General features: G+C 44.8%; 1 protein-coding gene across 1 annotated transcript; it reads left to right on the forward strand.

Moving 5' to 3' along the window:
- Positions 1–3,911: 3,911 nt before the first annotated feature.
- On the forward strand, positions 3,912–22,091 carry LOC130544288 (arylsulfatase L-like). Its single transcript, XM_057315360.1, has 10 exons — positions 3,912–3,934; positions 4,981–5,130; positions 6,535–6,656; positions 8,102–8,224; positions 9,782–10,205; positions 12,599–12,735; positions 14,838–14,972; positions 15,688–15,850; positions 17,905–18,026; positions 21,712–22,091. Exons 1-10 carry the CDS (start codon positions 3,912–3,914, stop codon positions 22,089–22,091), a joined length of 1,779 nt encoding a protein of 592 aa, XP_057171343.1.
- The last annotated feature ends 52 nt before the right edge of the window (positions 22,092–22,143 follow it).

The raw sequence follows: 22,143 nt of genomic DNA on the forward strand, positions 1-22,143 counted from the left end.
TCAAGAGGCATTTTTTAAGGCGACCGCTTTCCCACTTTGGCGCACAGCCAGCAAATACCCCTCTGAGTTGAACAAAGGTCAGGAAGGTTTCCACCTCCTCGGGAATGAATGAGTCACTGTTCACAGCAGGAGCGCTCCGGGCTCCTTCTGGGGGGGGTTCCATTTTGTAACGAGGAACAGAAGGTCTCTGTAGAATCCAGAGAATACCGTAGCACCCGGTCGCCGGCGACTGCCCTGTCCATTCTCTGGACAACCGAACTTGGTTTCTGCCACCTCCTTGCTGTGGCTTTGAAGAGCGATCTGTGCACATGCGTGCAGCAGCCTGAGCAGGCCTGGGGACGGGCAGCCGGTGAGTGCCTCCGGCCCGGCAAACAGGCAAGGAGAGGCCATTCCCTGCCTTGCACGACCAGCCCCTCGCCCCCAACCTCCAGCCTCCAGCCTCCAGCCATCCAGGTAAGCAGATCTCTGGGGTCTCCTGGCAGGGTGGTCCCGGCACCTCCAGGGATGCTGGGCAGCTGTCCCAAACAGCACGCCGCGGTGCAGGACACACGGCGTCCTCGGAGGCGGTCTCTAGCAATCTTTTAGAAGCAATTTTGTAAAAAGAAAAAAAAATGAAAGCAAACACATTAGTGACACATTTCCACGCCCCCTTCCCTGGGGCGATTTCAAAAAGCAATGCAGATTGGAACAAACTAGAAACATAATCCAGAGGCGGGGGCACATGGAAAAATCCTAGATTCCTACAGGTCTCAGAGCCTGTGGAAAGGACATGGAAGGGATCCTGGAGATTGGGAACTCAGCTAGATTTGGGAACAGGGCTTGGGCCGAGTGGCCAAGGCAGGCTTGGTGCCCTGGGGGTGGAAGACGGCCAGAAAGCTGGCGTGCAGTCTCGTCCCCGCCTGGAAGAGAGTTAAAGCCTACATTACGGGTTGCACCGTGCTTTCCTCATCTTTTTTTAAAAGCTGAGGTCCAACTGACCGATGACATTGTCTGGTTTGACGGATACAACGTGTGCGCATTTGATAGGTGCAGAAATCGCTTTGTGATTACCACACCGGCTCTGGCTAATACCTCCAGGTGTCACGTAGTTGCCACGCCTTTTTGGCTTGGAGAAGGATTAAGATCTGGTGTACGAGGGACTTGGAGTGCCATTAGTATGAGCGCCATGTTGTGCATTCGATCGCCAGAACTTTCTTGTCTTCTGGTTCCAACTTTGTCCCTTAAACCTCACCTCCCCCACTCCCCCGCCCCAGCCCCTGGGAACCACCACGCTCTTGTCTGCTTTTCTCCTCCGCTGTGTTTTCTTAAAGTTTTCTCTGCTAACAGAAAGCCAATCTGAAGCAAAGTATGAGCATTCTGTAAACTGCTGAGGTCACTGGAAAAAAAAAAAAAAAAAAAAATATATATATATATATATATATATATATAAAATAAAGATATCATTTAGAAGATAGGCCAAGATTTGGTGTAAGGAAACCACATATGACTTTTCAATTATGATTGACTGCCAGATACAGAGTCTCAACTATAAGCAGATATGACAGACATAACCAGCCACCTTTCCCAGAAAAGTCAGAAGCCTCCCCTAATACGCTCTTTCTGGCAAAAAAACACAAAATTTTAGGTAGAAATAGATAAAATTCCTGTCCCAGCTGCACATAACGGCCATAGCTATAGCATATATTTCATATTTTTAAATACGACCATATGTTGTATGCCTATGTATATTACCATATAATGTATAATATATTATGAAATTTATAAATACACACAAATAAAAATATTTATACAGACCCCCTAAGAGGTCATGATTTAAGATTTGTAGCCCAAAGAAGTCATAAGTTGGTCCAAACTAAGGGTAGGTTGCATGTGGATAGTATGAGAAGAAAGCATTTCCAGCTTCCCTCCTCTGCTCACTCTGAGACACGCTGTCCAGACCATCTACCTGTAAAAGCAAGTCAGGTAGACAGAATCCCCGACACTCTAGCTCTCCGTCAGAGGAGTGGAATGGCTTCACCAACAACGCACACCCTATACACTTCTGACTCTAGGACTTTCTGGAAAAGGCAAACTTCTGGAGATAGTAAAAGATCAGTGGTTGCTGGGGGTTGGGGGTGGGGAGGGATGGACAGGGGCAGCACAGAGGATTTTTAGGACAGTGAAACCACTCTGTAGGATACTCTAATGGAGGTTCCATGTCATTACAACGTTTGTCCAAACCCATAGAATGAGTACCACCAAGAGTGAGCCCCGATGTCAACTAAACAGTTTGGATGATAGAAAAAGCACATAGCACAAGACGTGGCATCACTTACCCTCCAAAAGCAAAACAAAAATGTGGACTGAGCTAGGTGGCTCACACTCCCTAAAATCCTTCCTGGAAAGGAGTAAAGCAAATTAGCAGCCGTGGCTTGGTGCTAGACCTTGCCCGGGGGTGGAACCCATCAGCCTATATGGCACTTGAAAACGTGTCTGCTATGGATGCTGTGTCCACATATGGCCCACAAAGGAACCTATCCCGTGGGGTCTTTTTCTGCACAAGCTTTTCGCTGTCCCAGCTGCACGTAACAGCCATCTTGTTGACCACAGGCTCATTGCCCTGTCCTTCCACTGAGATGAATGCCATGTGCAAAGGTGTGAGAAATCACCTGAGATGGCCAGGGAGCTTGCAAAGAATGCCGCACCACCTGTGGCCAAGGACTGAGGTCCACAGAACATGAAGGATGTAGAAAGGTTGGGCTGCATTGGAAAGACCTAGAGCCCGTTGGCCCTTCCCAGGGAGCAGCTCACATGGGGCAGGGTGGTGCTCATAGGATGGCTGGATGCTCCCAGACTCAGAAGTCCCCCCACCATGGAAGCCAAGATCTCTTCAAACAACTCATGAGTAGGGATTCCAGGTCACTGCAAGGGCCAAGCCAGGTCAAGGTCATTGACCCACAGAAATCCAAAGTTGGTTTTGCCTTAATGTCTGAGCCAGGGGCTGGGGGGTGGGATGGGGAGTTCGTATTTAATGAATGGGGACAGAGTTTCAGTTGGGACAGATGAGAAATATCCGGAGGTGGATGGTGGCGATGGTTGCACAGTGGAGTGCATATGGTCAATGCCACCGAGCTTTGCACTTACAAATGGTTATGATGGTAAATTTTGTTATCTGTATTTACGGCAAGTAAAAATTTAAACAAAATACATGTATTGTAGATCATTTCAAGTCAATAATTGTATCACTTCACGTTGCACTTTCTTTCCTTTCTACCTTCTGTATCAAAAATCAGGAATCTATGGTTCTTGGGGGCAAACCTCACCTGATCTGTAAATAAGACTTCAGGGGAAGACAGCAACACCCAGTCATCTATGTGTACCATCCACGGCGGCTGCCACGTTACAGGCTGCCAAGCGGAATAGTAGCCACAAGGACCACCTGTGCAGAAAAGCCCCAAATAGGTAGCGTCTGGCCCTCGATAGACACACCTTCTACTTTCTTAACATGGTGTTCAGCATTTTTTTTTTTAAGATTTTATTTATTTGTTAGAGAGACAGCCAGTGAGAGCGGGACCACAAGCAGGGGGAGTGGGAGAGGAAGAAGCAGGCTCCCAGCGGAGGAGCCTGATGCGGGGCTGGATCCCATAACGCCTGGATCACGCCCTGAGCTGAAGGCAGACGCTTAAGCTTAAGGACTGAGCCACCCAGGCACCCCAGTGTTCAGCATTTTAAAAGCCTTTTCAATGGGGAAGATCATTCTCTTTATGAGTTTTCGGTCCTTGTTTTAAGGTTTCACTGATAGCATCAGAGAGAATCAAAGTCTCCCTTTCCTTACGTACTTAGTATTTTATACACGGAATTAGTGCATACTTGCTGCCTTTGTAATGATAGACCTCTTTATTTCTTCCAGGAAATAAAAGGCAGGAAAGAACATGTTACCTCGGGAGCACTCTTGGTAAGACAAGATTCCATGCAATCTTTGATCTTCTGTTCCTGCTTCTACGTTTCTTTTTGTCCCTTTGTCAGGATCTACAGAGTGGTCTTGCTGCCCTAGTCACTGATGGTGCACCTGGGGGAGTGATCATGGGACTCAGGATTCCCACCAGTGATCCACTCTTCCCCATCCAGGAGCCTCTGAAGGAATTCTATTTCACTCTTCCCAAACCCAGTTGTCTGGTTTTCCAGGGAGCCCATATTGCAAACTTCAGATCCCATCTTTATTCCATGGCACCGGGGATTGCAACACTCTTGTCCTGCTGTGTATGCTCGTGGCTCGTGCTATATATATATATATATATATATATATATATATATATATGAAGGGCTCCACGGATGCCACGGTTATGGTAGTGATGATGGTGGGAAAGCCACCAAGCCCCATGGCAATTCTTTCTCCTGATATGCCACCACCAGGTGTCTCTGCTCTGGGATAGATCCTCCATCACTTCCCATCAGGTATCCTTGAGTGAAAAAAGTCAGTCACATTCCTGCTGGACTATATGGAGACTTTTAATAGACTCAGAATCACCAGCTGGCATTGGTAAGCCCTTGCCCTGGGTTTTCATCTCTGTCTTGCTCTGGTCAGTGGCTTAACTGCCTACAAAGCAACACAAATACCCAACACGGTTTACTTATTTAAGGAAAAATCGAGAAGGGGTAAAGGGGAAGGAGCTGTCACTGTTCTGGGGACCTGATCCATTCATAAAAAGAAACCAAATAAGGGTTTTTCTTAATCATGGGTATGATCACCTAACAACAGACCCCAGGGCTTCAAAAAAAAAAATGTTTACAATTGAAATAAAGCCATCAAGAGCCTGAGTCATTTTCAACTAAGAAAAAAAAGAATCAAGTGCCTAAGAATGTATTCAAACTCTTCTGCAATGGGATGCTAATATCAAGGTCCCCTAAAATGCTGACACGCCTGAAAAAGTCCCATATACAGAAGTCACGTTATTGACACGGGAAGCAATGTTAAGCGTTCCCGGGCACCTTGCCTTTCAGGAGCTGGCTGGCTGTGACGGTCGGCGTGCTTCTGGGTGTGAGGCCCTCGGCTTGTGGGGATTTATCTGGAGCGCGTCCAAACATCCTTCTTCTGATGGCGGACGATTTCGGCATTGGCGACATTGGCTGCTATGGCAACAACACCATCAGGCAAGGATCCGAGAGCCGCTCACCTGGCATCCGATGAGAACCACCGACAATGAATCTAACTGTTCATATGTGCCATCCAAACTCCAACAGGACTCTGCATTTCCTTTCACGCCCCCTAACCCTTCCTTCTTCCCACCCCAGCACTAACCCCAGCTCAAATTATCCTACCTGTGACTCGTCACTTCACTTTTAGACATGGTTTCCATGTGCACAGTCCATGACGGACAATGTTTGAAAAAATCTTTGGTGTTGCATCAGAGTCAAAAACCTGAGTTTACTCATGCTCCATTTTCACCCATCAGCCCAAGTCCACCCACTCATGCATTACTTCGGTGCTCCCTGCTGAAAAGCTCTGCTTCTGATGGACAGACCCATGTCCCCGTCATCACCAGATATGACATGCTCATCTGTCATTGCTGGCCCATCTCTCTTAGAATGAGCTCACCCCATCGCCTTGATCACATTCGAATTGCCCTTGGGGACCCAGCTCGGGCAACACCATGAACCTCCATCTGAATCCCACCCTCACGTACAGACTACAATACGTTGGTGCCGTGAGGTCCAACGTTCCAATCATAACTGTGAGTCCCACGGGAGAAGATGCACCAGGCTCTCGATCCTCGATTTCCCATGATGCCCATCTCCGTACCAGTAGCATGCTACAGAAACTTCCTAGACAATATTGAATCGAGTTTATGTTCCTTCAATGGTACGGATGACATTTGAAGTTCTTGCCACTGCCTTTTGGTCATTCCCAAGAACACCTTGATGTGTTAAATGATGATGGGTCGATTTTCTTTCTTTTTTTAAAGTTCAAATTCAGTTAATTAACATATAATGTATTATTGGTTTCAGAAGTAGAACTCAGTGATTCATCAGTCTTATGTAATACCCAGTGCTCCTCACATCATGTGCCCTCCTTAACGTTCATCACGCAGTTACCCCATCCCCCCATCTCCCATCCCTCTCCCCTCTAGCAACTGTCAGTTTGTTTCCTATACTTAAGAGTCTCTTATGGTTTGTCTCCCTCTCTGATTTCATCTTGTTTTATTTTTCCCTTCCTTCCCCTATGTTCATCTCTGTTTTATTTCCTAAATTCCACATGAGTGAGATCATATGATAATTGTCTTTCTCTGATTGACTTATTTCACTTAGCATAATACCCTCTAGTTCCACCCATGTCATTACAAATGGCAAGATTTCATTTTTTCTGATGGCTGAGTAGTATTCCATTGTATATACGAACCATATCCATTTATCTGTTGGTGGACATCTGGGCTCTTTCCCTAGTATGGCTATGGTGGACATTGATGGGCTAAATGTCTATTAAATACGTAGGTATGCTTGTAGAAACCTATGTGTTTGTTTGTGAAGGAATAACACTGTTTGTGTTTCCCTCTGTAGGACTCCAAATATTGACCGCCTTGCAGAGGACGGTGTGACGCTCACCCAGCACTTGGCAGCTGCGTCAGTGTGCACCCCAAGCAGGGCTGCTTTCCTAACGGGCAGATACCCTCTCCGATCAGGTTTGTCCTCCTTCGTGTCTAACCGTGGCTCTGGAGAAGAACACACAACCTGCATTAGAGGTATTAAAGCGTGGGTCCACTGCTATAGTGGGGAGAGAATAATCTAAGCCCTCCACATTGCTACCATCAGAGTAGAGTCACTAAGAGCCATAGAACCCTGTAGATAATGAGGTGACACGGGCAAAGGGATTGAGTAGGCAGCAGACCAGAAGTCTGAAAGTCTGTGTGATATCTTCGGCGTCCTTCTGCCCTTTGGCCCTAAAGATAAGGAACCTCCGTAGCAAGGGTTATCTCCTTTAGCTAAAGCCAATTGATAATAGATGTTAACCATATCTTGCAAGACGTTCACTGAAACACCTTAACTAGTGGACTAGTGTTTGAATCACTGGGGACTGGCCTGGCCATGTGACACACCAAACTGACTCCCACAGACCCTCATGTGTATGGGTTCCTGGCACCTTCTCATGCCCCCAGGGAAGAAGGAATCCTGGCTAATGTAAATTTATATTCCACTGGTCTTCTTCTGAACCAGATGCATGCTCAAAGTTTTGGAAAATCTCAGAAAGAATTCTCCAAGTTCCCAAACGATGATCGATGAGATATGTTCACTCTTGGAACCAGGTAGATCTTGTGTAGGAAGACTGACCTGCATTCATCAAAATGGTCTAGGAGGCACAGAGCATCTTCTAAGTCAGCGGTTCTTGGCCGTATACTGCAGAGCTTTGGACAAATATTTAATCTACATTTTTAAACACTTGAGTAGATGCCTTGGGTATGTCAGGATCAGTGTGAATTATATCCATGGCTCCTTAGTTTGTTAGCACATACGAATCATCTGGCATACCTTGCAACCATTCCAAATCCCAAATTCTGCCCCCAACCAACTAAAATCACAGTCTCTGGGGGGCACCTGATTGGCTCAGTTGGCTAAGCATCCAACTCTTGGCTTCAGCTCAGGTCGTGATCTCAGGGTTGTGAGATCGAGCCCTGCATTGGGCTCCAGAGTCACCCTGGGGTCTGCTTGAGATTCCCCCCCACTCCCTCCCCCATCTGCCTTTCCCCCTGCTCACACTCTTGCTCTCTCTCCCTAAAACAAACAAATAAATGAAATCTTAAAATAAGATAAAATAAAATAAAATCACAACCTCTGGATTGACAACCAGGTTTCAGAATTCTTTGGATCTTCCCAAATGATTCCAAAGTACGGACAATTTGAGAATCCCTAGATTATATCAAGAGTTTGGTGAAATTATAAAACCATTTTTAGTTCTTGTTCCTTTTTCACTTAATTCTCTTTGTGTTTATCACCTTCACATAACGGAACAATACGTCTTCTCACTAAGTTTTCAATTCATTTTTCACTGCCTATTTTAAATGAAAAATTAATAATAATGATTAGTGTCGATGTGTGATGGTAACGTTTCTTTGAAAATGGTTCCCCAAAGGTATGGTTTCCAGCAATGGTTATCGTGTTCTCCAGTGGACCGGAGTATCTGGAGGGCTCCCAACCAATGAGACAACTTTCGCAAAAATATTAAAAGACAGAGGCTATGCCACTGGGCTAATAGGTATGTATATTTTTTAAGTATTAAGCACATTTCCTTTATACGGAGAGTGTGTTCAACCAAAAAGCTTGAAAATGAAATGGTTTTGATGCAGTGGGATTTTCCACCAGATGGAACACCCAATGAATGCAGGAATGACCTCACAACCCAGACTGCCTAGTGCAAAGTAGATGCTAAGATATATCAGCTTAATGAAACACCTGACATTTCATAGTATTTGCTGATGCATCATGATTAAAAGAAAAAAAAGGAAAATTTTTTCCAATGTCAACAAATTACCAACCGTTTCCATAATGTTGTTCCTTAATTCTGCACAGAAATGTGACTGCAGGGCTTAATACTTCCCTCTGTGCTCCCATAAATAGCATGCTTATTTTTCTGGATGTCAACGAACCATGTCATGTATAGAATGCAGTACAATTGAGGATGGTAGTTTCTCGACAGGGGACCAAGCTGACCCTGCCGTTATCGTGTTACACTGATTATTAACAGTGCCATGTATTGATCATGAAGAGCAAGACCAGCTGACACACTGAATATCGAATCCAATAGGCTCATTATCAGTTTTTTGAGACAGAAGTCTATTCTTATGGGACTATTCCCCTTGGAAAATCAAATAATGTTTTCTGGATGAGAGACGCCATTTGGGGTGGTGGGAAGACACACAGGTCTCTATCAACGCTCTAGGCGTGACAGTAGAGAAGTTAAGCACGTGCCATTGATTGAACTTGAAAGCTGGCTCTGTAGAACCAATCGCCTACCATGACCCTGACCCCCATGCCAGTGGTTTAACAAAGAGAGGGACAATTCCAAAGTCGGGAAATCTTTCACCCACCCTGAGTACAGCAGGTTGTTTTCTAGAACAATGTAAGCACTCTGTGGCTTCTGTATTGCTCTGCCCCACCTTTGCAAAGTCAGCTACAGTAGACTGAATAATGGCCACCAAAGATATCATGCCGTACACGCTGGAGGCTAAAAAATAGTACCTTATGTGGGAAAAGGGTCTATGCAGATGTGATTAAATTAAGGATCTTGAGGAGATGATCCTGAATTACCCAGGTGGGCTTTATATGCAAGGACAAGAGTCCTTTTAAGAGAGACGAAGAGGGATATATGACACAGAAGGGGAGAAGGCAGTGTGGCCATGGAGGGATGGGAGGGATATGACCACAAGTCAAGGAACGCTTGGAGCCCCCAGAAGCTAGAAGAGGCAGGAAGATCCTCCCCAGGAGCCGACAGAAGGGAGCATGGCCCTGTCACACCTTGATTCTGGACTTCTGGCCTTAGAACTGTGGGAGCTTAAATTCTTACTGTTTTAAGCAACCATGTTTACGGTACTTTGTTTCAGCAGCTCAGGAAACAACATACCACGAAATGCTGCCGCACAGGTCCTCACTCCCCTGTAACAGTGAAGCCAGGTTGCGGCTGAAATAGCAGTGAACACTAGCTATGCCCCTCCACCTCCCTGCCCTGCTCCTGCACGCAGCAGAGCAGCTGGGATGGGGCAAGCACACAGTACTTTACTAACCCGTGATCACGGGCGTCCTTTATGCCTTTCAGGGAAATGGCATCTGGGTCTCAACTGCAACTCTTCCAATGATCACTGCCACCACCCACTCAACCACGGATTTGACCATTTCTACGGAATGCCATTTTCCATGATGGGAGACTGCGTCCACTGGGAACTGTCAGAGAAGCGTGCAGGCATGGAACACAAACTCAACGTCTGCTTCCAAATCATGGCCTTCGCTGCCCTGACACTCACCGCTGGGAAACTCACCCGCCTGACATCGGGCTCGTGGACTCCGGTCATCTGGTTAACCACTGCAGCCTTCTTGTTCTTCATGACCTCCTACTTCGTGGGGGTCCTGATTGTTCATGCAGACTGCTTTCTGATGAGGAACCACACCATCACTGAGCAGCCCATGCACTTTCAAAGGACGACCTCTCTTATTCTCAAAGAGGTCTCGTCCTTTGTCCAAAGGTGAGTGTCAAAGAGTTAGCTTCATCCTAGAGCTCTGGTCCATGATGAAAATGCATTTCTTTTTTTTTATAATAATTTTTTATTATGTTATGGTAATCACCATACAGTATATCCTTAGTTTTTGATGTAATGTTCCATGATTCATTAGTTGCGTATAACACCCAGTGCACCATGCAATATGTACCCTCCTTAATAGCCATCACCAGCCTATCCCATTCCCCCATCTCCTCCCCTCTGAAAACTCAGTTTGTTTCCCAGAGTCCACAGTCTCTCATGGTTCATTCCCCCTTCTATTTACCCCCCCTTTCATTCTTCCCTTCCGTCTCCTACCAATCTCCCTGTTATTTCTTATGTTCCATAAATGAGTGAAGCCATATGATAATTGTCTTTCTCTGCTTGACTTATTTCACTTAGCGTAATCTCCTCCAGTCCTGTCCATGTTGCTGCAAATGTTGTATAATCGTTCTTTCTGATGGCTGAGTAATATTCCATTGTATATATGGACCGCATCTTTTTAATCCACAGCCAAGGAAACAGTCAAAAAAACTAAGAGGCAGCCCACGGAATGGGAGAAAATATTTGCAAATGACACTACAAAGACTAGTATCCAAGATCTACAAAGAACTTCTCAAACTCAATACACGAGAGACAAATAATCAAATCAAAAAATGGGCAGAAGATATGAACAGACACTTTTCCAATGAAGACATACAAATGGCTAACAGACACATGAAAAAATGTTCAAAATCATTAGCCATCAGGGAAATTCAAATCAAAACCACATTGAAAATGCATTTCGAAAAGTCTTTCCACTTTCTTTCTGTAATGGAGATAGGAATGGTGAAATCATTCCGGGCCAGAAAGATATATTTGGCAAAATGTGTCAGAGATGATGTTCAGTTGAACCCAACTTGATTGTGCCCATTGAAACAGGTGACAGGTCAGTTGAAATTCGCTGCTGTTCCCTCCTACTTGGAGCTAGTCCCATTATGTAAGCACCCCATAACCACCACGGGCCATATTTAACTAACAAAACAAACTGAATTAGCTGGAGATTTACAATAAATTCTAAATATTTTTAAAGCTCTATCCTCAGAACTAAGTTGTCCTGTTGCTAACTCTATCCTAAATGTAAATTTGAATAACAAAGGGACATAACTGTGTCAGAGCCAAGACAGGCACGATATAAAGCTACATCACACAGGGCAGTTCCATGTTCCCCAAGTGTTCCTTCAAGCGGGAGACACCATTGAACCCCGATTCCACCGGTGGTGATGAGGTTGTGATCACGCTCCAGAACATTCTTTTCATGGAATTGCCTAACATGGGTCAGAAATGATGCTGATAGGGGCGCCTGGGTGGCTCAGCGTTTAAGCGTCTGCCTTCGGCTCAAGGCGTGATCCTGGCGTTATGGGATGGAGCCCCACATCAGGCTCCTCCGCTATGAGCCTGCTTCTTCCTCTCCCGCTCCCCCTGCTTGTGTTCCCTCTCTCGCTGGCTGTCTCTATCCTGTCGAATAAATAAATAAAAAAAATTTAAAAAAAAAAAGAAAGAAAGAAATGATGCTGATAATTACAGTTGACCCTTGAGCAACATGGGGGTCTTGGGGGCCACTGACACCATGTCTGTTGAAACTCACATGTTTGTATGTTAAATACTGAATTCTTACAGTAAAACGAGCTAGAGAAGAGAAAACATTATTAAGGAAATCATAAGGAAAATACATTTATAGCACTGTACTGCATATTTTTAAAAAAATGCACATGTAAGTTTGAACACAGTTCAAACCTGTGTTGTTCAAGGGTCAACCAGAGCTCACAAATTACAGTGGGTGAGCCTAATGTGTCCTAAGTAAGTCGAAAGATGTTTCTGTACTTGAAGGACACAGAGTGGACCATAGGGATCAGCTGGAGAGAGGGACAGATGCGGCACCACCTAGATGGGGCACAATGAAATTGAAATTAATAACCTAATACTCATGATTTTCAAAGTGTGTTTTAAAATAACCGTGTCATATCCTGAACTTGGTTGCTTGAGAGCAATGAAAAAGAAAACCAAATATGCAATATCGCTTTATTCTACACCCTAAGGTTCGAGGTGGGAACATAGACTGAACTAATTGAAATTAATGTCAGATCAGACATTTGCCTGCTCTGTCTTAGCTGCACTAGCCAGAAGTATGTAGAGTTATACATTCATAAAATTCAGGAAAAAATATGTATAATATCAGTGTGAATTTTTCAACAGACTTTGGAAGGGTGAAGTCATCACATTCAAGAGTAGCAGATACACTTGTTTAAGGACAGCCCAATCTAGATCCGTATTTTGCGTCTCTAGGACCTCAATCTGCACTTTACATAAAACTAACCCCAGTCACTGTTCCTTATTTTCAGAAACAAGCACAGACCTTTCCTCCTCTTTGTCTCCTTTCTACACGTGCACACCCCTCTTATCACTACGGAGACGTTCCGCGGGAAGAGCGTGCACGGGCTGTACGGGGATAACACGGAAGAGATGGACTGGATGTTGGGTAAGTGCCTTTTCCTGGTGAAAACAGGACAGGTGCCCCTTCTAAAACAGCGGGAGGAAAGGACATACAGAATGAGATGAGATTAACCCAGCTTGAAGCGGGAAGAGGAAGTGTGAATAGTGCCATCTCATTGAACACGAAGGGTGTAAGCGAGTATAGCCTTTTCCTCACTGGGTTTGCTTTCTTTCTGCTCACCACACTGTCTTAGGTGGGTTGGTTTTTGGTTTTTCCCCAGGAGAACATAGATTAAAATCCCCATGGGTGGGACTGTCTTGCTCTGTTCTCTCCGTGCATGCCCTGGGTTTGGAATGATGCCTGGCATGACAGAGTGCACATTGCTTCAGTGGGTACATGGATATGGACACGGCCGCTCCCCTGAGTCTCAAGCAAGGACTTGGGTGCCCTTAGGGTGACATGGTGGTGGACAGAGAGGGCTAGGGGCTGCAGCATAATGGGACTCAGAGATTTTAGGCAAAACATATTTTTAAAAATCCATTGAAAATGTCACCTTGGAGGAAAATGCATCAGTTGAGTGAATTCTTATGGAAAATACTGGAGGTTAGGAGACATGTAGGCAAAGATAGATGTCACATCACGTCCCCAGTGGGGCTTCAGGACAGACTCACTCATCCATGCCTCTGTAGTACTTGTGTGGAAAAGATAAAGAATCACTGGAAAATACAGGCTATTTGATGTGATGTCAAATCTTGAGTGTTTGAAACAGAATTCACCATGCCACAACTTGAGGGAAAATCTTTTAAATGAATACATGGGCAGATATATGTAACCAAATACATGTTGAATGATAAGGTCTGAAATTTACAGTACAGAGTTAAGAATTCCCTAAGTCCATCAAGATAAGGAACTCTTAAGACATAGTTCACGAATCTTCTCTATGGCTTCAGTGCCTCTGTGTTCCAGTTTCAAACTCAATCAAGCCACGGTATGGTAATTTTTTTAATGAAAATCATTGTCCTGGCGTAGGTAGGTGGAAGATAGGTGATTTTTAGGACAGAGAAACTATTTTCTGATACGATAATGCTGGATACATGGTTATGCATTTGTCAAAACCCTCAGAATGTACAACAGCAAGAGTGAACCACCATAGAAACTACAGACTTTAGTTGGTAACAGTTTATCAGTATTGGCTCATTGTTGACAGTACGACTCAGCTTTATAAACCTAAAGCTGTTCTAAAAAAGTAAAATAAAATCTATTAATTAAAGGAGGGGGATTTCATAGACCCACAAATTTTAAATCTGTGTCCCAAACAAAGCAACTGAAGACAAAGAAATGGCTGAATGATGGATGGAGCGAAGAAAGAGAAAAAATAGCGACATCGTTCATTTCAAGCTAAGCGAATGGACAATTGTCTGCACTGTGCTCAACCAAACCAGTGAAAATGCCAGAAATGCAGACTGTAGAAAAAAGCAAGACCCCACCCAAAAGACATACCGTTTAAATATAAAGACACACGTAAGGTAGAAGTAAAAGCTATCCAATACCAGGATCTGTTTGAGAACATAGTCAACTTTCACAACACTGGGTCCTCACGAAAGTAGATTGAAAGCTTTGTCTCCTGTTAGAAACAAAATAATTTGATTCTTCCCGTCCAATTAAAAAAAAAAAAATCTCATAGTCATGGTGAATTGCATCAACCATAAGATTTCCCTTTGACGTAACTATAAGATAAAACTTGGAACCACGGTTGTAAAGGATCCTTCATTGATGGACGTACATCACCAATGCCATTGTCAGCCTTTTTCCTAGACGCTCTTGACCTCTTTCCTTTCTTTTTTTCCTCTTTCCCTTTGTTTAATTGAAGTATGGTTGACTCTATACTCTTCTTTTGCCTCCTTTTAAGGTGTTTGCTATTTTGTCCTATGTACTCTTTACCCTGTAGCTTGCCTAAAACTTTTTGGAAACAGAGTGGGGCGTATATGAACCTTGGGTCAGTGATACTCGGGATAGCACGATTTTACTGCTAGTTTCTGCCGTTACAAACACTAAAGGCTCATTCTCACGGAGAGGTCCAAGATGCTGAGCTTTGGTTTGAGATAATTTTCCATTTCGATCCTCTCAAATCCACGTGTTCTTTGCAGGGCAGATCCTTGATACTTTGGATATGGAAGGTTTGACCAACAGCACCCTCGTTTATTTTACATCGGATCATGGGGGATCTTTAGAGGCTCAACTGAGAAACCACCAATATGGAGGCTGGAATGGAATCTACAAAGGTAGAGAGATGACCAGATCCTTGTGTATGGTCTTTATCCCCGCCGTACAGTTCCCAACCCTTCCCGTGGAATGGGACCATCCACCTCAAGAGAGTCACCAGGGACTACCGCTTCTATTCAGGGTAGAAATTATAATTGTCACACTCCCACTTGATTTTTTTCTTTTGCCCAATGCAGTGGTTTTTGGCATAGTCACCGAATTGTGCAACCGTCACCACCACTTACTTGCAGAACATGGTCATCTCCTCAAAAAAGAAACTCAGTCCCCGTTCGCAATCATTCCCTGGTTCCCGCCCCCTCCCCGTGCCCAGCCCCTGGCAACTACCAACTTATTTCAGCCTCTGTATATTTCCCTGTTGTAACCATTTCGTGTCAATGGAATCATGCAGTATGTGGTCCCTGGCAAGTGGCTTGCCTCACTGAGCATGATGTTTTCCGTGTGGCAGGAGTTAGTGCTTCCTTCCTTTCCATGGCTGAATAATCTTCCATTGTATGGATGGACCACATTTTGATGATGCATTCATCAAGCGATGGACTCAGGAGTTAGGCAATGCATCCGAGGAGAGTGGGAACCGTGGTGGCCACATCATACTCAAACCGAAATTCAATCAACTACAGAGGCATCATTATGGGGTGTACCCCAAAGATTGTAAACCACGCTGCCAAAAAAAAACATGGCACAATCACATTCTTTTCTGTTCATGTTTACATACAGGTGGCAAAGGGATGGGGGGCTGGGAAGGTGGGATCCGCGTCCCAGGGATCTTCCGGTGGCCTGGGGTGCTGCCGGCCGGCCGAGTGATCCACGAGCCCACCAGCCTGATGGATGTTTTCCCCACCGTGGTCCAGCTGGGGGGCGGTGAGGTGCCCCAGGACAGGTACAGAACAGCCCAAGGAAACCCAAACAACTCAATTTTGCATACAAACACGTATGTGAAATGTCATTGTCACTTTGGGAATTGCGTAACCCATCCATGAAACGCGTCTCTGGGAAAACACTCTAGGCTCCCTGCTATTAGCTACTGGGATCAGCGGTCTGCTTCATTTCATACATAGAAGGTCCATTTTCCTTCTCCTGATTCTTAAGCGGAGTCATTTCATTTGGGTGGTCATTGAAATATCTAACAACTCATCACAGGAAATTCCTCTTCGTGGTAGAGCTTTCGCATAGATTCCAATTTTCCTCTGTCTTAAAAATTATAGGAAAATTTGGGGGAAATAGAAAATAAAATTTTTTCAGAATCTGATAATTCGTATAATCATAATTATTATGCAATCATAGAATAATAAATGTGTGATTCTCCTACAATTACAATTGTATGATACATATCATTTGTTTAGCTCTATATCTCTATCTATCTAGATCTGTCTACATATGTAGTTCAGAAAAATCATTTACATATATTTTCCATGTGTTATATATATTTATGCAAATATATATATATTTAGGAATTTTTGTGCATAGACAAAAAAATTTAATGCCTTCATGTTATTTTCTTTCAACCATCCCCTTATATGTGGGCATTAGCCTTGCTTTAAAAAAAATACTCTCTTGTCATGTCATAGCCTATCATAATTACCTCCTTAGTAAGAATTCCTTAGAAGGTGAATTCCTGAGTCAGGGTATGACCGTTAATGGGTAAATCTCTTGATGTATTTTGTCCAATTATTCCTTAGGGATCACTACCAGCCATATGTGAGATGTCTATGGTAAAACAACAGAATTAAAATAAATTCTGTACATGTAATATATATACACACATATATAAATTACTCATATGTGTCTATACAAATAGACATATGCGTATACTATAATTTTCACTGTTTTATCCTTAGACAGGTTGAATATTTCATACCTGAACATCTCCTGTTTTTTCTTTTCTTGCACTGAATATCATATCTCTGGTTGATTATTTTTCCCTAATTGGGTGCTAATTTTTAAATTAGCTAATTTTTAAATTAATTTATAATGTATTATTTGCTTTAAAAATAAAAATTTGTCTGACATGTATATTGCAAATGTCTTGGAGCACTGGAAATTAAAATAAATATAGCCATATAGTGTTGGATGGATATACACACGACACCTAAAGCTGTATGTGTGTCTATGTGTATATGACTATATATATTTGGAGGTGTAATTATATATTTATATACACACACATATGTAGACATATAGACTAATAGATTCTTTTATTTCATTTTTCATGGTAACTAGTAACTCTAAGTAAGATGTCCTTGGGGTTCTGAATTCTTTACCTTGATAAAGAACATCCGTCAAATTAGAGAAAAAGATCCCCTTTTTATGGCTTTTCTAAGTTGATAGTATCTGTCAAAATCTACCCTCGGTACTGATGATTTACATTTGACACACAAGATCCTGCGAATGGACCATGTCCCTGGGGCATAAAATGCTCAGGGCCATCCCTGCAAATCACAAGTGGTGGATTTAGGCTTTCTCCTAAGAAGGGCGGAGAAAATGGAAGTGGAATCCCAAGAAACCTCCATCCTGAGTGGGAATGGAGCTAGATATTGGAAGCTGAAGAAGACAAGGAAGGGAAGGGGGAGGAGGACAAGGCAGGCTGGGATGGAGGAGGGTCTGCCGAGGCAGGGCGCTCTGCAGACAGGGAAATGATACCCAGTATTGATGGAGAGCACACTGGGTGCTAGAATGGCTTAGAGCCCAATACACTATAAAACCAAAAAGGCATTTCCCTGAATCATCTGCTTAGGCTTGCGTTCGTAATAACGTTGGGCAGGTAATTACTTAAGCTGAGCATGTTGGATCCTTGGTGATCTTTAAGCCAAAGGCAATGTTTGTTGACGAATAACGGAGGTGACCGTTCCAGTGCTTCCCTAAGCTTGCTAAGGCACGAGCATGCCTTCCGTGCACACCTGCAGCATCTCTGAGCCCCTGTGATCCTGTCTGCAGGGTGATTGATGGCCGGGACCTGCTGCCCTTGCTGCTGGGGACAGTGCAGCACTCAGACCATGAGTTCCTGCTGCATTACTGTGAGAATTTACTGCACGCGGTCCGCTGGCACCAACGGGACGGTGAGTAATCTGGGTGACCGAGTCATATCTCGGCTTCTACTCCCACGGCTCTGCTTCACACTAGCCCTTTTCTCTCTTTCTTGGCATTGTCTTCCCCTGACACCAGCAGCATCCTTCCTGATACAAGCCGTCAGTGTCCTTATCACCATATTACCATTGCTTAGGGGATTTTCATATGGCTTTCCTGTCCGTGAGTGTTCTGGTCTGCCTCTCACCTTGGAAGTCTGCACACTGGTTCCCCCCCGACCCTGTCTCAACCGCCTTAACTCAATGACATGATTTCATCCTTGTAATAATCATAACTTTGTGAGATAAGCTGCAATGTTCACACTGAATAGTTTTTGCATTTCAGAATTTCCTGGGCTTTTAAAAGAACTGTAAAATCATTTGCAAGATTTTTTTTTTAATCCGAGGGCAATCTGAATTGGCTTTGCATCCCATGGGTAAATTAACTCAGGGAAAAGATTGCTTATCTTTACAATATCAGATTTTCCCACCTGAAACATGTTATGTCCTTCCAGTTACTCTTCTTGTTTAAAAAGTATGCATTTCATCAAGCATATTGTTCCTGTCCCAAGTAATTTCATTGTATTTTAATTGCCTCCATGTTTTTATGTATCTATTGTCCATCTTGGCCTAACTGGCATTCTCAGATGTATTTTGTTTTTAGGGATTATTTTTCTTTTAAAAATCCAGTTCTTGCATTTACTCAAGAACTGTTGTTAAATTTTATACACAACTGATTTCTGCTGCTACCTTTGTCTTCTGATGACACAGTTTCACCTATTTGAGTGACTTTTCTGCATTTTTATTTCCCTATTATTCTGCCATTTCCTGACATTTTCTCCTCTCTTTTGGATTTGCCCTACAGATTGATTGGATTTGTGACTTTGTGATTGCATAGGTTTTGTGATTCTTTTTTTTTTTTTCCTTCAGTGTTTGGGAAGGCCCGTATTCTTCTTGTGATTTAACTCTTATCTTCCTATTCCTCAAAATCATTCTCCAGAAGTCTCTAGCTGTCTGAATCAAGAGTGAAGGAATACCTCTTGGGATCTCCCTTATTATAGGAAGTTACCATAGATGTTTTTGTCTTTAAATGTCCCCCCTTTTCATCCATTCTTTTTAATATTATTGTAATCTGGTATGGTTTTTATTGCTACATTTTTTTAAAATTACATATCACACATTTCCTTCCCCTTTGGAGGGTTTTCTAAAAACTGTCATTTCAGGGGCGCCTGGGTGACGCAGTGGTTAAGCATCTGCCTTCGGCTCAGGGCGTGATCCCGGCATTCTGGGATCGAGTCCCACATCAGGCTCCTCCGCTATGAGCCTGCTTCTTCCTCTCCCACTCCCCCTGCTTGTGTTCCCTCTCTCGCTGCCTGTCTCTCTCTCTGTCAAATAAATAAATAAAATTTAAAAACAAAACAAAACAAAAAAACTGTCATTTCATTTTACAGCCTAATCTACAAACGTGCATGCCTGGCAGCACAAATAACTGGGTCTAGTGTTCAAATCTGTTCTTTTACATTGTGGCTACCCCCATAATCCCTCATCTCTCAGTCATTGGGCAAATACTTATATTTTTCAAGGGGAGTAGGTGGGGAGTGTATTCCCACTGCCCAAGCCTCTGCAGTGGCACTCTAACTTGTGTTCACGGATCCACTGTTTATGCTACACACATAATCCACTTAGCCCCCAGCTGAAAACCATCCCAACACCACCCACTGCACATACATCAGAACACATTCCTCCAAATTCCTCCTTGTACTATGACCTGTCCTCTCCCCATCTCTGAGAACACTCATGGGGGACTGGGTCTCCATGCAACTGGCTCATTCTTGATGTTCAAATGCAATATTACCTTCTCAGCAAGGCTTTCTTGACCCAAACGAATCCCCCCACAGTGCACCCCTGCTCCCCCACACACTCACACCTCCACCATCACCTTCCACACTTCACAGTTCTCTTATTTCTGTGTGTTTACCACTGTCTGGCCTGTTTCCCTTCACTGAGACTTTGTCTTCTCTTTGTGCTCAACTCATTTGCTGAATTATGACAGCAATGAGTGACCTTTAATGAGCAGGTGATGGACAGTATTCCATTTCACCCTGGAACAATGGCAGATGACGATGGCTATCCCCAGGTCACAGGTGAGCATGCGGGGAGCTGCTAGGTCACCACAAGTGCTCAGAGGTGGACAGAAGCCAGAGATTTTATTCACAGGCTGCATGTCTATACACGCCAAAGCACAGTGGTGCCAGCCCCAGGAACCAGGACTCAGGCGGGTATAGGAAGGAGGGAGGCATGCCTTTCTTTGCACATATGTGCTAGGTGCACAAGGCCTTGCTTCCCAGATACCAGGAGCAGCCCTGATCCTGACCCGTATCTGTTCCTGCTTCGTGGTCTTTTTGCCTCTGGAGCTGCTCCTGGAGGAGGCAGGCCCATCAGAATCCTGCTGTCTACCCTCCGGTTACACACATGGCTTTGGGGGGCAGATACAAAGGATGGGTGTGGGGACCTCCCTCCCAAAGAGCAGGAAGCCAGGGAGGGCAAGTTGTGCAGTTGGCATGACCCAACTCCAGGTCCCTGGTGCAGGGACCTCCATGTTTCTTCCTTCCATTCTTTCAAAGTTCCTTCCTAAGGCAGAGCTCGGTCTGGTGCCCTCCCAGAGGCTGGAGGTGGTTTGCTGTAGCTTGCTCCTCCCTTCCTCCGTCCTTTCTCCCTTCTTCCCTCCCTCCCTTCCTTTTCCTATTGATGTTTTCCTGTGGCTGCCTTCCCAGCTAGCTGCCAGGAGCCTTGGAGCAAGCTTCAGGAGAACAGCTGTTGCCATTTTAAGCCTCTGAGCATCCTGCCTGGAACTTCCTAAGACACGAGGAATTCACCCCTTTGCAAACAGCTTCACCCAGTTGTAATTCAGTCTTATCAGAATGCCAGGGACTGGGGACGTACAAACAATAAACTTACTTCTCCCAGTTCTGGGGGCTGGACATCCTAGATGGGCTTCTGCTGGGCGGTAGACTGCTACTTCTTACTGTGTCGTCACGTGGTGGAGAGACACAAGGGAAGCAAGCTCTGTCTGGACTCTTGTAAGGGCACTCACTGCACTCTTGAGGGCTCCATCCTTGTGACCTGTGAGTCTTCCAGACCCTCCACCTCCCAATGCCATCCTGTTGGGGGTCAGGGCTGCAATACATGAATTTTGGAGGGACACAAATTCAGGGCATAACGTTCACACACTGTAAAATTCACTCTTCTAAAATGTCCAGCTTAGGGGCATTTGGCGTATTCACCATGTTGTGCAAACACCCCCCGTATCTAGTTCCAGAACATTGCATTCCCCCAAAGAGACCCTGTCCCCATTAGGGCTCATCTCCATTCTCCTCCCCAGTCTCGCATCCACTCGTGTACTTTCTGGGTCTATGCATTGGCCGGCTGTGGACATCCCATACAGATGGGATCACACACTCCGTGGCCTTGTGTGCCTGGCTTGTCTTACCCAGCAACCCGTTCCTGAGGTTGATTCACGTGGTAGCGGGTCTCAGAGCTTCATTTATTTTTACGGCTGAATCCCATCATGGTGTGGATGGACCGCATCCGTGATCGCTTCATGGGCACTTGGTCTTCTCTCCAGCTGTGCGTTCCGTTTCTCCACGTCAGTGCCCTGAGATTCTTGTCCTTCCCCCAGAAGGAAGACTATGGAAAGTGCACTACAGGACCCCAGTGTTCCACCCAGAGGGAGCCGGCGCCTGCTACGGGAGAGGGGTCTGCCCGTGCTCCGGGGACCACGTAGCCCATCACGACCCACCATTGCTCTTCGATCTGTCCAGAGACCCTGCTGAAGCCCACGCCCTCACGCCGGACACGGAGCCCTTGTTCTATCAGGTGACGGACACAATCGCGAGGGCCGTGGAAGCCCATCGCCGGACGCTCAGCCCGGTTCGTCTGCAGCTGGACACATGGGGCAACATCTGGACACCCTGGCTCCAGCCCTGCTGCGGTCGCTTCCCCCTGTGCTGGTGTGATCGGGAAGGTGACCCGGGATCACTGCCTGCCACGGAGAACTAGCTCCCTCCCTGGTCCCTGCATGTCTTTGCCGGTCGAAATACAACTTCCCTGT

The sequence above is a fragment of the Ursus arctos genome, chromosome Y (assembly GCF_023065955.2).
Source record: "Ursus arctos isolate Adak ecotype North America chromosome Y, UrsArc2.0, whole genome shotgun sequence".
In the NCBI taxonomy this organism is placed as follows: Eukaryota; Metazoa; Chordata; class Mammalia; order Carnivora; family Ursidae; genus Ursus; species Ursus arctos.

What these genes read in the sequence shown, in the direction of transcription:
- LOC130544288 (XM_057315360.1), top strand. Translation starts at nt 3,912, where the DNA reads ATGTTACCTCGGGAGCACTCTTG. An exon ending in TATGGCAACAACACCATCAG is followed by an intron (nt 5,131 to 6,534) that starts GCAAGGATCCGA and finishes TTCCCTCTGTAG; the next exon opens with GACTCCAAATATTGACCGCC. An exon ending in AGAGATGGACTGGATGTTGG is followed by an intron (nt 12,736 to 14,837) that starts GTAAGTGCCTTT and finishes TGTTCTTTGCAG; the next exon opens with GGCAGATCCTTGATACTTTG.